General features: G+C 39.7%; 1 protein-coding gene across 9 annotated transcripts in view; it reads right to left on the bottom strand.

Moving 5' to 3' along the window:
- ANK1 (ankyrin 1) overlaps positions 1–16,104 on the bottom strand; it is a 190,909-nt gene that overhangs the window by 91,228 nt on the left and 83,577 nt on the right. For 7 of the 9 annotated variants that reach the window (XM_051975584.1, XM_051975582.1, XM_051975589.1 and 4 more), the window contains exons 4-9: positions 12,822–12,920; positions 11,111–11,209; positions 8,729–8,914; positions 6,684–6,782; positions 4,492–4,590; positions 4,076–4,174 (exon numbers count right to left, since the gene is read on the bottom strand). In XM_051975584.1, coding sequence (XP_051831544.1) covers positions 4,076–4,174; positions 4,492–4,590; positions 6,684–6,782; positions 8,729–8,914; positions 11,111–11,209; positions 12,822–12,920 — 681 coding nt within the window. Of the gene's footprint in view, positions 1–4,075; positions 4,175–4,491; positions 4,591–6,683; positions 6,783–8,728; positions 8,915–11,110; positions 11,210–12,821; positions 12,921–15,519; positions 15,653–16,104 lie in introns of all 9 variants that reach the window. The other 2 variants (XM_051975585.1, XM_051975587.1) reach the window with 2 other exon arrangements.

Below are 16,104 nucleotides of genomic sequence, written 5' to 3' on the forward strand. Positions count from 1 at the left end.
GTCCTTTGTTTTTGAAGAGGACCAAAGACACCAGAAGGGTGATGTTTTGACCTCTCCATGAATTGGATTTAAGTGAGGCAAAGCCAGGCAAATCAGCAGCCTCACTCATTCTCTCTTTCAGTCATCTTAGTCCAGTGGCAAGACCAAAGTTAGGATGGCTAGCGATGGCCCAGGAAGCAATAAATGCTCTTGGCCTTTATACACCAAGATCTTTCCCTAGATCTCAAGTTGTCTTGAATATAGATAACTGTAAATTGAGGATGGTGGACTCAATGATTTATCACTGGCAGCCCTGGACCTGGAGCTGGGAAGACTCATTTCCCTGAGTTCAAATCTGGCCTCAAACACTTTTTAGCTGTGTGACTCTGGACAAGTCACTTAATTCTGTTTACCTCAGTTTCTTCATCTGTTAAAATGAGTTGAAGAAGAAAATGGCAAATCAATTCCAAATGGGGTCAAAGAGAGTCACACACAAGGAAAACAACTAAACAACAATAAGTTGCAGAGATAGAGGGGATTATTTCCTTTGGGAGTTCCCTCTACCAATGAGATCACAAATGCAACTCCCCATATGGGTATCTTATCTATTTCCAATCCTTTAGCATTTAATTACTTACTACCTGATTTTTTTTTAAAAACCCACTATTTGTGTGTGTGTGTGTGTGTGTGTGTGTGTGTGTGTGTGTGTATGCATGTGCATGTGTGTGGTATCTTACCTCACAGACTATAAATTTCCTGGGGACAGGCACTATTGATCACCATGCTCAGGACATCCAATAAGGCAGGGAGGCAGTGCAATGACTAGAGCAATAGATCTGGATAGACTTCAAATCCAGCTTCAGACACTTAATAGCTGTAGGAACCTGGGCAAGTCATTTAATCTTCCTGCCTCAGTTTCCTCATATATAAAATGGGAGTCTTAGTAACACCTCCTTCTCAGGGTTTTTAGGATTAAATGATGTTAAATTTGTAAAGACCTGTGCAAACCTTAACATACAATGTATGTATTAGCTATTATGAATAGTAGTAGTATAATGCATGGGGTAAATGCTTAATAAATGTTTGTCAGTGGAATGACAGAATGTGAGAGCTGTATGCAACCATAGAGGGGATCTGTCTCTTATTTAGATGAAGGCATTTAAGCTGAAGAGGCAGAGGAAGACTTGGATTAGTCAAAAACATGGAAAATGGCAAAGCCCAGACTCATGACAGGAATTCTGAGCCAGTCTAATACTCCTTATACTACTATCAACTACTACCACCACCATCATTTATATAGTACCTACTGTACTGGGCACTGTATTAAACATTTTACAAGTACTATCTCATTTGATTCTTGTAGAGGGCCAGTATTGAAGGAAGAGTTCAGTTCAGGTATTACTTGAGATGATACCTGAACTGGACTCTTCCTGTACATGGACTTATTTAGTACTGGTCCTCTACAGATTTTCATAGCCACCATGGGAAGTTGATGCTAATTTTTTACACATAAGGAAACTGAGGCAAGTAGCACGAAGTGAATTGCTCCCAGATCACACAGCTATTAACTGTCTGAAGCCAGATGTGAACACAGGTCTTCCTTACTTTAGGCTTAGTGTTCTATCTGTTATATCACCTAGTTGCCAATGGAATTTGGGATGACATCCCTTTGCTGCTCTAATCTTTCTCTGTCTGCCTCTCTCTGATTCTGTGTGTGTGTGTGTGTGTGTGTGTGTGTGTGTGTGTGTGTGTATGTATCTCTATCTTTCTCTCTGTGTCTCTGTCTGTGTATGTGTTTCTGTCTCTCTGTCTCTGTACGTGTGTGTATCTGTCTTTTTCTCTTAGTGTCTCTGTTTCTGTGTGTATCTGTATCTATCTCTCTGTCTCTGTTTCTTTCTTTGTCTTTCTCTGTCTTTTTTGTGTCTCTGTCTCTGAATGTGTGTGTGTCTGACTATCTCTCTCTCTGTTTCTCTCTGTCTCGGTTTCTTTGCCGCTGTCTCTCTTTTTGTCTTTATCTCTGTTTCTACCTTTCTTTCTTTGTTTCTTGTCTCTCTGTGTGTCTTTCTCTGTGTTTTGTGTATATGTATGTGTGTATGTCTCTCCGTGTGTCTCTGTCTCTCTTTATCTCTGTCTTTTTCTGTTTCTCTGTCTCTTTTTGTATGTGTCTCTCTGCCTCTACCTCTTTGTATCTATCTCTGTGTCTTTGTCTCTGTGTGTATCTCTGCCTCTGTGTGTCTCTCTGTTTCTTCCTTTTTTCTCTCTGCTGTCTGTCTTTATCTCTTTCTATGTGTGTCTCTTTCTGTGTATGTGTGTCTCTTTCTGTCTTTGCCTGTCTCTCTATCTCTGATTTTCTCTCTGTCTCTACCTCTCTCTGTGTGTCTCTGTCTCTGTTTCTGTCTTTTTCTGTTTCTCTGTCTCTGTCTCTCTTTATCTCTGTCTTTTTCTGTTTCTCTGTCTCTCTTTGTATGTGTCTCTCTGCCTCTACCTCTTTGTATCTATCTCTGTGTGTCTTTGTCTCTGTGTATGTCTCTGCCTCTGTGTGTCTCTGTTTCTGTCTTTTTGTCTCTCTCTCTGTCTGTCTTTATCTCTTTGTGTGTCTCTGTCTCTCTGTGTACATGTGTGTGTGTGTGTCTCTCTCTGTGTATGTGTCTCTCTCTCTCTTTGCCTGTCTCTCTATCTCTGACTTTCTCTCTCTCTCTACCTCTCTGTGTGTGTCTCTGTCTCTCTTTATCTCTGTCTTTTTCTCTTTCTCTGTTTCTGTCTCTCTTTCTCTCTCACACAAATACACGCCCTTTTGCTTACATTCTTCCCATTTATTTCTCAGAAATTCAGTTTAATCAGTAAATATCTTATGTTTATTGATTCAAAGTGACAGCACTTTGTTTTAATGTTGGATTAAACTGATGCTAAATGACATTAAAATAGATAATATACTTTATTGTATAATGGTAGAAGATTAAATTATGTACCCAGAAAGAAAATTTTCTAAAGGGTCACTTATATACATGAACATTAATATAATAATAATAACACTAGTAGTAATGTTACCTTCTATTGGCATAATGCTTTTTACTTTCCAAAATGACTTATAAAACTTTTTTTATTAACATCTTTTGTTTTTATGTTATCTTCATATCCAAATATATCCCTTCCCTTCCCCTATTTAGACAACCATTCCTTGTAACAATAAAAAAGGAGAAATACAAAGCAGTTTCAATCACAAGGTACAAAGGAAGGAGGGGTTTGGAATTGAATAGAAACAGATGGTCACTATACCATAAATAAGAGTGTCTGTAGGCTTCATGATGACTTAGAAAACCACATATTAGCATTATATATGTTTTGTTTTATTTTTATTTATTTTGTTAACTCTTTCCCAATTGCATTTTTATCTGGGTTCAGGATATATTCAGGAGTGTCGTGGGCCACATGTAGTGTTTGTGTATATGTCATTTCTAGCATAGTATATGTGACACTGGACTTGGAAATAGGATGATCTGAATTCAAATCTTGACTGTCACTTTTTATATGACCTCGGACATGTCATTTAATCCCTCTGTGACTCAGTTTCCTCATTTGCAAAATGGGAAATGAGAAACTCAATGGACTCTAAGATTCCTTTAAGTTCTAAATCTGTGATCCTAGGGATGCTTATGATTCCCATTTTATAGGGTTACTGTAAGGAAAATGCTTTGTAGATCTAAATAAGGCATATAAAGATGAGCTTTTCTTAGTCTTTTGCCTCGTTTTGTATTCCCAGCACATAGCACAACACCTGGCACATTTGACCACTGTTCAGTCATTCTCAGTCACGTCCAACTCTTTGTTACTCCATTTGGAATCGTCTCGGTAAAGAAACTGAAGTGGTTTGCCTTTTCCTTCAGAGTATTTTAGAGGTGAGGAAACTGAGGAAAATAGGGTTAAGTGACTTACTCAGGGTCACACAACTAGGTTACTACCTAAGTTACTACTAAGTAACCTAGCTAGTAACAAAATAAATGTTTATTGAATTGAATTCATAGGAAGAACAAATCTGAACACAGTCTTCAGATTTTGATCTTGGAAAAGGGCCGTCAAACACGAATGAGGCACACACCTTGGTTTTGGCCTGGATGGGTGCCCCATGGTCCAGCAGGAGCTCTGAGATTCGCACATGCCCATTTCTAGCTGCACAGTGGAGAGGAGTCAGTTCATCCTTAAAAAACAACAAATAAACAACAATGACAACAAAAAAACACTTTTGATTAGCAGGAGCCAGTCGAACAAGATGACGATGGGCAACCTCACGGCCACCCTTTATTCACATAAAATGTTGTTGTACCCACAGGGACACTCTCTTTGTCTTCATCCGCGCTATGGCCGCACATTGTTCTAGCCTTTCTGGTGCATTGTTAATTAGGTCACCGAGAGAGCCCACTGCACAGCCAGGGAATCTGCCTCGAGTGCAAAAATCCCTCCCCTTGCCTTTCCACAACCGCGCTCCCCGGCAGGCGCAGCCAGCAGAGAGCCTACCTTGGTCCTCGTTTCTATCTCAGCGCCGCGATCCAGCAAGAGCCGCACCATAATCACATTCCCTCTGCGAGAAGCAATGTGCAGGGGAGTGATGCCGTTCTGCAAAACAAGGGAGGGGGAGTCAGGGCGACGGCTTACACAGGGGCCATCTCAAGAGGGATGGGATTCGGCTCATTCTGCGTCTTGTGCAGAAGTTTTCCTATCTTCGGGAAGTATGCAAAAACATTAAAAAGCTCAGAACGGGAGAAGCTGACTATGGTGATGCAGGTTTAAATTCAGTTGCAACTGACATTGAGCGAGAGGAACTGAGTTTCCTCCCCATTCAGACAGATGAATCTTCCTAAAGAAGTAGAACTCATTCCTTCTGTGTGTGTGTGTGTGTGTGTGTGTGTGTGTGTGTGTGTGTGTGAGAGAGAGAGAGACAGAGACAGAGACAGAGACAGAGACAGACAGACAGAGAGAGACAGAGAGACAAAGAGAGAGAGACAGAGACAGAGAGAGACAGAGACAGAGACAGAGAGAGAGAGACAAAGAAAGAGACGGAGACAGAGAGACACAGAGAGAGACACAGAGAGAGAGAGACAGAGAGAGAGAGAGAGAGAGAGAGAGAGAGAGAGAGAGAGAGAGAATCTGACTCTCTCTCTCTCTCTTTATCTGTCTCTGTCTCTCCCACTCAGGCAGATGAAACTTTCTAAGAAATAGAACTCACTCCTTCTGTCTCTCTGTGTGTGTCTCTTTGTCTCTTGGTATTTTCCTCTGTCTTTTTTTCTATCTCTGTATCTCTTTGCAGATTTGCAGATTTTTCTCTGTGTATCTCTTTCTGTCTCTATGTTTCTCTGCCTCTGTCTCTGTCTCTGTGTGTTTTTCTCTGTCTCTCTGTTTCTATTTGTCGCTGTCTTTGTCTCTCCCATTCAGGCAGATGAATCTTCCTAAGAAGTAGAACTCACTCCTTCTGTCTCTTCCTCTCTGTATCTCTTTCTGTGTCTCTTTGTCTCTCTGTGTGTTTCTATGTGTCTTTCTCTGTCTTTCTGTGTGTTTCTTTCTTGTGTATCTCTTTCTGTCTCTGTGTGCCTCTCTGTCTCTATATCTCTCTCTATCAGATAGGTAAATATAGATAAAGATTTTTCAGCAAATCTTTATTACATAGTTCTGGTGACAGCACTTTTTTGTCAAACCTTCAATGACTCCCTATAGTCCAGCAAAGTTCGTTCTTCTTTGAATTGCATTTGAGGCTCTCCACAATCTGTGATCACCCTCCCTTTTCAGTTTTACTTACATTTTGCTCTTGATGCCATTAGTCCTCTTCAAGGATGAAAGATGAACAACAATAATAACTACCACTTACTCCCCAACACCATCCTCTATGCTTCTCCCAAATTAGACTATTCCCCATATCCTATACATGCCCTATTCTTTATCACCTCCAAGCTTTGGCTTAAAACATAGCTTAAATTACATCACTGATATCTAGGACTGTTGGATTCTGACCCATCATTTTAAACCCAATTTTAATACCTATACCTCTATTAAAGCCTTTCTTAATCCTATCTTTCTGCTTCAGCTCTCACATAATACTTTCTTCATTCTTCTCTAACATACTGATATATTATTCTGTTGTCTCTCTGTGTTATAACCCTAAATGATAAGCTTCATCGAGGCAGGAATTACATTTCATCCAAACTTTGCATTTCCCTCAGGGTCTAACTTTGTGATATGTTCACTGTATACACATTATATTGTATATTTCAGTTTGCTGAATTGGAATGAAAAACCTAATAAGAAAAAAAATCAGTTATACGTCCCATTAAGTCAAAGGGTGAATGTAATTGATCATGACTAAACAAAGACAATATCACCAAAGATAAAAGCCTAGAGATTTTGTCAGAAAGGATGAAAAGGTTTTAGCAAGGACCAGAGATGTACTTGACCATTAATTGCTTCTTAGTTAGACAGAATAATATATCTATGTACATGTTGCATTCTCCTCTCCCAGCAGAATATAATCTCCATGAAGGCGGGATCTGTTTTGTTTGTCTTTGTATGCCCAGAACCCAGTATAGTGCCTCACATAAAACAGATCCTTGCTAAACATGTATTTGTTGAATAGGGAAACTGAAATATTTGCCAACAAATACCTCAGTACCTAACAGAGATAAAGAACACCCAAACCCCCATGTACTAAGATTTGTTACCTGTGGTGTAAAATTTACGCTGGCACCCCGGTTTAGTAATAATTGGGCCACATTGAGGTTCTCATAGTGGGCTGCTATGTGGAGCGGGGTGAATCCTGTCTGTTGAACAAAGAGAAGAAAAATTGATCAGTAAAGTCCCTGAAATGGCAATTACATTGTCTCAGTACCTGGGCATATTGGTTGTGATCAGAGGAGTTACCAGAGTACCTATAGACTGGGGCCAGATAAAAATATTTCTTGAAGGGGGCCACTGGTAGATCCCTGCCTGGCAAGTTACAGGAAGGCAGTAAAAATGGAGTGTGGGAATCCTCCCAGGATATAAGCACTGCTTATAGAATCATCCTGAATTCAGTATGTATCAGGATCCAAGATCTAAATGGGACTTTTTTCAACCTAATTCATGGACTTGATGGCCAATTTATCCAGATGATTAGTGAAGAGTGCTTCTCATACTGAAAGGCAGGTGGATGGTGAAGTGGATAGAGCATTGGACCTGGAGTCAGAAAGGTCTGACTTCAAATGTGAACTCAGACACTTCCTAGTAGTATGACCCTGGGCAAGTCACTTAACTGTTTACCTTAGTTTCCCCAACTGTAAAATAGCAAAAACAGCCCCTTTCTCTCAGGGTTGTTTTGAGGACCAAAAAAAAAAAAAATTTTAAAGAGTTTAACACATCACTTGGCACGCTTAATAAATAATAAACAAACAAACCACTTAAATATTCACTTCTTTACTTCCTACCAAGGCCAAAACAGGTGAGTTGATTCTTTCCCTTCTATTTGTTGACCTAGGGATTTGTCTGTCTAACTTTGCCTTACCATGTTGCAAATGCATACATATGGTCACAAGAGGGAGCAAGAGGGAGAGAGTATGAATGGCAAATCCAGCCTTGGTCCTGCAAAAACAACTCAGTGAACATACCCTAATGATGATAACTCAAAGCACAGGGCCTAGAGTCTGATAGGGGACTGATAAATATCGAATGAATGAATGGAATTAGTGATGTCATCTTAACCTACAAGGATGATAATATCCAAAGGGACTGTGGGGTATAAAGGAAGGACTTGGGAATCAGAAAACCTGGTTTGGGGTTCCAGCCTTATGCTTCTTTATTATTTTAACCTGGATGAGTTATCTCTTTGAGTCTCAGGTAACCTTATCTACAAAACTGGCATGAAAACTGAACGACCTACCTCAACATCTCTTGTGAAGAAAGTGCTTTCTAAAGCCTTTCTAAAGTCTTTTCTAAAGACTTACATGAACTGATGCTGAGTAAAGTGAGTAGAACCAAGAGAACATTGCACATAGTAACAAGATTATGTGATGATCAACTGTGATAGATTTGGCTCTTTTCAACAATGCAGTGATTCAAGGCAATTCTAATAGACTTAGAATGGAAAATGTCCCCGGCATCCAGAGAGAGAACTATAGAGACTGAATGTGGATAACAGTATTTTTACCCTTTTTTATTTGGTTTTTTTTCCTTTCTTGTGTTTTTTCCCTTTTGATCTGATTTTTCTTGTACAACATGACAAAGGTGAAAATGTGTATAAAAGAATTGTACATATTTAATCGAAAAAAGTACTTTCTAAATTGCCTAGTGTGAGATAAAGACATATTCTCATGGTACAGGGGTACCCTTGGTCCATTGCTCGTTACTCCTCATTATTCCTTTTTGCAGTCTCTGCCAGAAGGAAAGCTGGGTGAAAGAAATTCAGCACTATAGTAGTCATAGGGCCAAAATGATCTGGCTAGATATATTTATGAATGACATAGGGTGACAAGAAATATACACTTCTTGCCAGTGATATTTCTACCACAATGCCAATTGAGATGTATCATTTGGGTCCTGTCTATTTTGGTATTTATTTATATATTGGAACTTGCACAATTTTCATTTTAATATTTGGTCTAGGTTAATTCACGCCTAACTTATCCTAAATTACTTGCAGGAAGGGATCTCTGATCAATGCTTCTGTCCCATAGATTTAATCCAAACATTTAAGTCCAAACATCTGCATGTGTCTGCAGTGTCACTCCCTTACCTTGGACAGCACATCTGCATTTGGGTCATTTTGGAGTAGAACAGCTGCAGTTCTTGTGTCATCGTTCCGGGCTGCGATATGAAGGGCTGGCAGACGCACCTTTCCCTTTGTCCCATAATTGATCAGGTGAGCCACCACGTTCTCATGACCCTGCTGCAAGGCCACAGCCAATGGTGTGAAGCCATCCTGAATGGAAGAGAGAAAAAGGAGATAAGCAGAGGAAGATGACTTACTATAGCAATTTATATGACTTTTCAGAGACTCAGTTTCCTCATCTGTAAAATGAGCAAGTTACAGCTCTGAAAATTTGTCATTGATAATAAAAATAATAATGATAGATAAAACAATTGGTTTTTAGAGGTAGGAATCCTAAAGAAAATCTAGAGCAACTACTCTTTGTAAAGATGAGGAAGAAGGCTCAGAGACATTTTAGCTAAGCTAAGATCACTTAGGTAGTAAGCAATAGAGCTGGAAGCCAAAAAAAATTAGGGTTGAATGGACTTCAAAAGAGACCATTTAATCCAAAACCCCATCTTTGGGGCAACTAAGTGGCAAATGGATAGAGCACAAGCCCTGGAGGCAGAAAGATCTGAGTTCAAATGTGGCCTCAGATTTGTATTAGCTGTGTGATCCTAGATAAGTCATTTAACCCCAATTGCCTTGCCAAAAATTAAAAAAAAATCCCCATCTTTTAAATTTATTCCTTGTGTGACCTTGAACAAGTAACTTAAAAAACCTGTGCTTTTGCCTCATCCAGGTTCCTTCCAGCTCTGATTCTATGATGCTATGAATAAGAATCTCCTCTCTAACTAACCTAAGAAAGTGGTCAATCCAGCTTTTCAAGTAAAGACTTTATAGGAAAGAGAATCTTTTGATCACCTCCTGAGACAGGACATCTTATGTATGTCATGATTATTAGCTTTTCCTTCTTCTATCAATCCCAAACTTGCTCTCCTTTTATGCTATCCAGATCTCCTAAAGCTTAGTCCAATGCTCTCTTTACTATAAGATATAATCTTTCATCAGGCTGGCACTCTGTCCTTGAAATAGAGTGACTCAAAGTTGACTGTATCATGGGAAATTTACACACATGGGTACATAGGCTCAAAAAGGACATATATGCAGATTGGCTGTCAAGATAGCATTTCTGCTTACTTGGTAACACCACACTGTGGCTTTCTGCAGAATTCTTTTGAGTTCAAGTTGGTTATATCCATAATCGGGACTCTCTGAATAATGATGGAAAACAGTTACACAAAGTCTTAGCATTGCTGAACTAAAAAACCTAGTGCTAGTGCCATAGAGACTATTTGGTTGAAATCTTATTTTGCAGATGATGAAATGGATCCTAAGAGAATCATAGACTTGCCCTAGATGATACAATTATTCTGAAAAAGGGGTATACCAGAAGCTCTTAAGGTCCTTTCCACCTCTCATGTTTACCATCACTATCATCCACAAGCATTTGATACTCTGATATTTCTAATAATGAGAGCATTTAAAGAACTCTCTCTGTCTCTGTCTCTCTCTGTCTCTCTGTCTGTCTCTGTCTCTCTGTCTCTCTCTCTTTCTTTCCTCTATTTTCCTTCCTCCCTTCTCCTCTTTTTCTTCCCTCCCCCCTCTCTATCTCTGTATCTGTTTCTTTCTCTCTCTCCTCTCCTATTCTCTGTCTCTGTTTCCTTTTCTCTCTCTCTTTTCTCCCTATCTCTCTCTTCTCTTTGTTTCTTCCTTCTCTCTCTCTTCCTCCCTTACTCCCTCCATCTCTTTTCCATCTCCATCTCTTTTTTCCATCTTTTCTCTTTCCCATCTTTCTTGTCTCCTCTTACTTTCTCCACATTTGTCTCTCTTTGTTCTCTCTTTTTTCCTCTCTGCCTATCTTCTCCTCCCCTCCCTTCTACTTCCATCTCTCTTTCAGCTCCCTCTCTTTTCTTTCCTTCTCTGTCTCTTTTCCATATCCCTTATCTACATCTATTTCTCTTTTTCATCTCTGTCTCTATTCCTCCCTCTTTCTTCTCTCTATCTTTGTCTCTTTTTTCTCTCTGTCTTTGTCTTTCTCTGTCTCTGTCCATCTCTCACATTCCATCATTTAACAGTCTGTGCTACAGGGGGTTCTGTGACTCTCTCTTGATATTTTTACTACCTTTATCTTCAAATTCCAGATCATGGATCATACATACTCTATTCCCTGAGCACCTCTCCTACCATCACCATGGGAATCCAGTGGTCTCCAAATAGCAGATGGTCAATAGAAACCTCCTTCACTTGATATAATGGTGATGTTATTGAAATGTAGCCGGGCATCACTATATATATGTTGACAAGTATATTTGTACACTAGACTTGTGACTAACAGGGGTGATGACATTTGACCCAGGTACTCACTTCTGTAGCAACATTTTGATTTGCTCCATTTTCCAGCAGAAACTTAACAACTTCCAAATGATTTTCCTGTGCTGCCATGTAGAGAGGCGTAAAGCCTTTCTGTAAGCCAAAAAAAAAATTCGTTATAGACATTGTAAGACCTATTGTTAGCCTCTTTTTGAAGTAGAAATGGGAAGAAGCTTGCCTTGAATTAAATTTCATCAAGTACCAAGAAAGATTATTACATTTTGGTCTATAATTGCAAAAATACACAGTAGTTATGAGACTTTAGTGACACCCTCTTTAAAGCTAGAGCATGTGCTTTATTCTTTCGATTTTTCTATCTCTGCTGTATATTTCAGTTTTTTTCATTCATTTTCTATTTCTTCATCTTGTTTTCTCTCTATTTCACCCAGCCATAACTAAAGTGAATTTTGTTTTTTATTTTTTGTTTTTATCAAATAGGACTTTATGTTGATTGTGAAAAACAAATAAATAGATGCTTTCCAACTTTCTCTGAAAAAAAAAGACACTGATTTATTTTGCCTTTTTATTATTTTGGCCCTAAACAATTTCTGTAGAAAAACAGAATGTCCATCTTTCAAGTCTTCAGGAGCACAAGAAAGATGATTAATGATTCTCTTTCACACACAAAAATACAGGCTACCGTCTACTGTAGGAAGGTGATTACTCCAATCACATAATAGTTGACAAAGGGACAGAATTAGGAAAAATCCTGCATTCTGTGGTTATAAGAAGGAATTGTTTTCTGGTTGCTGAAATCCTAATCATTTCAATTAATTTTAAAAAATAATAAAATTTTAAAAATTTATTAAGTTTGCAAGAGATTAAACTCAAAAGAAAAAAAGACCATCAACATGCAGGTATCTATATCAACAGTTACTGCTTCCCTTTATGTCTCCTTCCATTGCTTAGCTAATCCAACTCATGATGTGTATATATGCTGATTTTTATATGATCATAATGAATATGTTCACTGAATCTGGTTTTGGTTTCTTCACTTACTTCAACCACTAGAAAGATATGCTCAGGATGGAACTCAGTAAATGTTGGCCCAGGAGATCCTTAAGTAGAAATCTTAAAATCTGGGACAAATTTTGGTGAAGAAGTGGAACAATGATATGGGCCATCAATTTCCAGAAGAAATGATTTGACTTTACATGTGTTCATACCTGGAGAGCAGGCAGCTCCTATCATCCTTCTCGTCTGACTTCCACAAGTCTATACCCCTTATCATTTTTGCCCTTTCCCCCAACCTTACAGGAGATGGAGTAAGCCAGCACTATAAAGAATGGATAACTGATGTTGACAATTGAGAGAACACTCTTCCTGCTTTGCACTAGTTACAACTCTAATATTTCTCTGCTCTTACTCTACTCCTCAGTATCCTATTAACCTGCTGTGATGGAACTCATGGTGGTGATCTAGCTCTGGTTTGCTCAGAAATTTGCGATTTAAAATGCACAGAACATAATGACAATAGAAATGAAGGAAGAACAAGAATGAATAGTTGCTGGCAAAACTATTCCCAGATTATAACTATGTGTTATAATCACTACTGGAGGCAGAATTTTAAAAGATATAGATGTATGTTTATTTCAGCAAGACCTCATCAGTACATAATTGAGTGGAGATGACAGAAAAATAATCAAAAAAGAAAACTATTACCTTCCAGGCAGTCAAAACATGACTTGGTTTGTAAGCATATTACCTGAGACTGTGCGTTGACATTAGCTCCATAGTTGACGAGTTCCCGGACCACTTCATCTTGACCTGCTAGGGCAGCAATGTGCAAGGCTGTGTTCCCCTTCTGAAACACATCATGGATAGGAAGGGCAAAGGTCATTTACTATACAGACATCACAAATAACTCCTCAAATATATTTGGACAAAGAAGCCAGGTAGATGATCTCTGGGGCACCTTCCGCCTCTAAAATTCTATGAGTTTAGGAAAAGGGTTCAATTGACTTTCTTCATGGGAGAATGGAGTAGAGGTTATGTATGTGTGTCTGTGTATATATGTGTATGTGTCCAACATTCCTCTTGGACAGAGATGCTCCTGCTCCTGCTCCTGGCTTGCCAAATAGTCAGCATTTCTCCAGATGCCCACTGCTTGGGTAAGCCCACCAGGATGTTTTCCTCAGGTCCCTCTTGCTGTCTTGTCTGTTTGTGGTTCTGCAGGAGGATGGCATGGGCGTAGGACCCTCAGCCGAGCCTGAACAACCAGAAAGCGTAGGCCACCAGTTCCTGTGCTCTCAGCACTAAGGCTTGGGAAAATACCCATAACAAATACAAAAATAAAAGTTCGTGCCTAAGTGAAGGCTAAAGAGAATGGGAAAGGTGGGAGAGGGGCAAACTTAGGGAGAGAAGAGAAAGGGAAAGAACAAAGACATGAGGTTTGTGGGCTTCAGATTATATGGAGAAAATTGGAGCAGAGGGAAAACCTAAGAAATAAGAAAGGAAACTGTTAAAGGAAATGAGAAAGACAAAAAAAAAAAAACAAAAGGAGGAAGAAAATGTGAACTAATTATAATAAGAACAAATGAAATAGGGAAGAATTAGCCAAATGAGGGAGGAGAAGATGCCAGAGAATGAATAGTGGAAGCAAAAGAGAAAGGCAATGAGAATCTAGAGAGAAATTTTCTTTGAGAGATAATAGAGAAATCAGAAAGTCATGTCCAAGAAAGAGAGTAATTTTCTTTTTTTTTCTTGCCCTGAAATGGTCCTGGATATATTTAAAACCAAATCAAAAGGCAGGAGAGGGATTAGTAGGCATTGCTTGTTGAACAGTGATAGCGCCTAGGCTGCCTGCCTGTCTGTGTATTCTTCTGCCCCTCATGTGAATCCCATGGGACACATCAGCATATTCTAAAAGGTGTAGTGGATAAAGGTTTGGGTCTGAGTTTAGGAAGGCCTGAGTTCAAATCTGACTTTAATCACTTAATAGTTGTGTGTTACCATCCTGGGCCAATAATGTAATCTCTGTCTCCCTCTATTTCTTCATCTATAAGATGGGGACATAAATGATAGCAATCTTGTAGGCTAGTGAGGAACAAATGAATTAAAATGCATGTAAAGCATTTCATAAACCCTTAAAGCATAATAACATAAATAAATGCTACCTGTTCTCCAGAGAAGGTGGATCATCACCACCCATGTGAACCCCTTAGGATACTGACTTGGGCTGAGGATGTTGGATTTGTCCATTCTTTTAAGTCAGGGGCAGGAACCATACGTGAGCTCATTCAATTACTAAGTAATTTAAGCGGCAGAGGGGTGATCTGACTTCATTCTTTACAGCTCATATATAGTGTATGGATTTTAGCCAACAGCAGCCTAAACACTTAATCGATCAGGGGAAATTTAGGACCAGACAATCAAGGGACTGTAAAATAACACTGTTGCTGTCTATATGGTAGCAAAAGAAACTTTGTTACAAGGGACAGAGAAGTACTTAACAATTTACAAAGGGCCCTGTATATATATGTAGAAGGATCATCTTTTTTAAAAATCCATATATAGAAGGTAAATGGAGATAAATTTCATTGAAAGGTCCCTAGATATTAAAACTATCCTTCCTCTCCAAGTACTTCATTCAAGCCTCCAATTGTCTTTGTCTCCTTTTAGTTAGGAGAGCAAAGAGGGTCTGGAAGGTCTGTTTAAATGCAGCAGGTACTCAATAAATGTCTGCAAAGGCTGATAGTTTCAAGGTTGGGATGCTGACATCACTTCAGCCTTGAGAATGTAAGGATACTGTACTGCACCCCTTGAATCCCATCCCATTCAAACTTATCTGTGAACAGAAACAGTGGTACTACTGAATTATCACCCAGGGTGGTGAGCCCAGGAATGATTCTTCCTTTCAGCAGAGCTGACCTTTTCTTTGTCTGACTTTTTTCACAGGACTCCCACTCCATTAGCAAAAGATCCTCCCACCCATCCAAAGAGGTCAGCACAAGAACTAATACACAGAGACTAATTAATGATTTTTCATAGAAGTCCAAGCTCTTATACTTTTATTTTTTCTTTAAGAGCTTTTGGCCCTTGTGGGAGACTCACTTGCTAAATCAAGTGGAACAGGTCTGTTGGCCAACACAGTATCTCTTGGAATCAAGGCTTAGAGAGAAGGTGGAATTGACACCTTTTTCTCCATCGGGGATAGAAAAGGAGAGCCTTGGTCTGACTAGCAGAACCTCCCAGCTTCAAGGCAAATCCACTCTCTTTTTATTTAGAAGCGGATATTTTCAGAAGGGAGAAGGGCATCCTTGGTTCGCTAACCTAGGACTTCATGGACAAGGGTGATGGTACTAAGTTTGTGAGAGTCCTGGTCCATACCGGGACTCGGTGGTGCTGAGACACCCTTGGGGGAAGAACAAAAGCAACCGGAAGACACTGGGAAATTGACTTACCCCCAAGACTTTCTGCATGTGCTCAAGGACAAGCTCACCCTACCCCTAGGTCAGGGGGAGAGTCGCGGGGGAAGGGGCGTGCTAGCAGCTCTTCTTTCTCTGCTTGATCTTTCAGCCTGAGGTAACAGCTGCCCTTGAAGGAGCCAGGAAAAATTATTTAGCTGTATTTTGATGCACAAAAATACCCAGTTTCTCCACTTGCAGGGAGTCAAGAGATCTTGTGGAAGGGAGGAGGGTCAGCAGTTGGTGCTGAGTGGATGGAAATGGAGGAGGGGAGCCTCCCATGGAGATTAATAAAGGTGATGGAGAAACACAGCCCCGATCTGCTGTCTGTCTTCATGGATAGCCTCAGAGCCACCAGGAAGCCGTGGCTCTCTGCTCCTAGGGGATATGGGATGGAAGGGAGAATGCAGATGCTTCACATTTAAAATAAATTACTAACCATGGCTTATGGGCATGTAGGGTGGATTTAAATTTTTTTGTTTTGTTTTTCATTTACATCATGCCAGTGGTTTTCTGTGTGTTTTGAAATCTGTCCTGCCTTGGACAATCGTTTCTCAGATTCCATTTCTCCCCATCACCGCC

Source organism: Antechinus flavipes, chromosome 2, assembly GCF_016432865.1.
Source record: "Antechinus flavipes isolate AdamAnt ecotype Samford, QLD, Australia chromosome 2, AdamAnt_v2, whole genome shotgun sequence".
Lineage (NCBI taxonomy): Eukaryota > Metazoa > Chordata > Mammalia > Dasyuromorphia > Dasyuridae > Antechinus > Antechinus flavipes.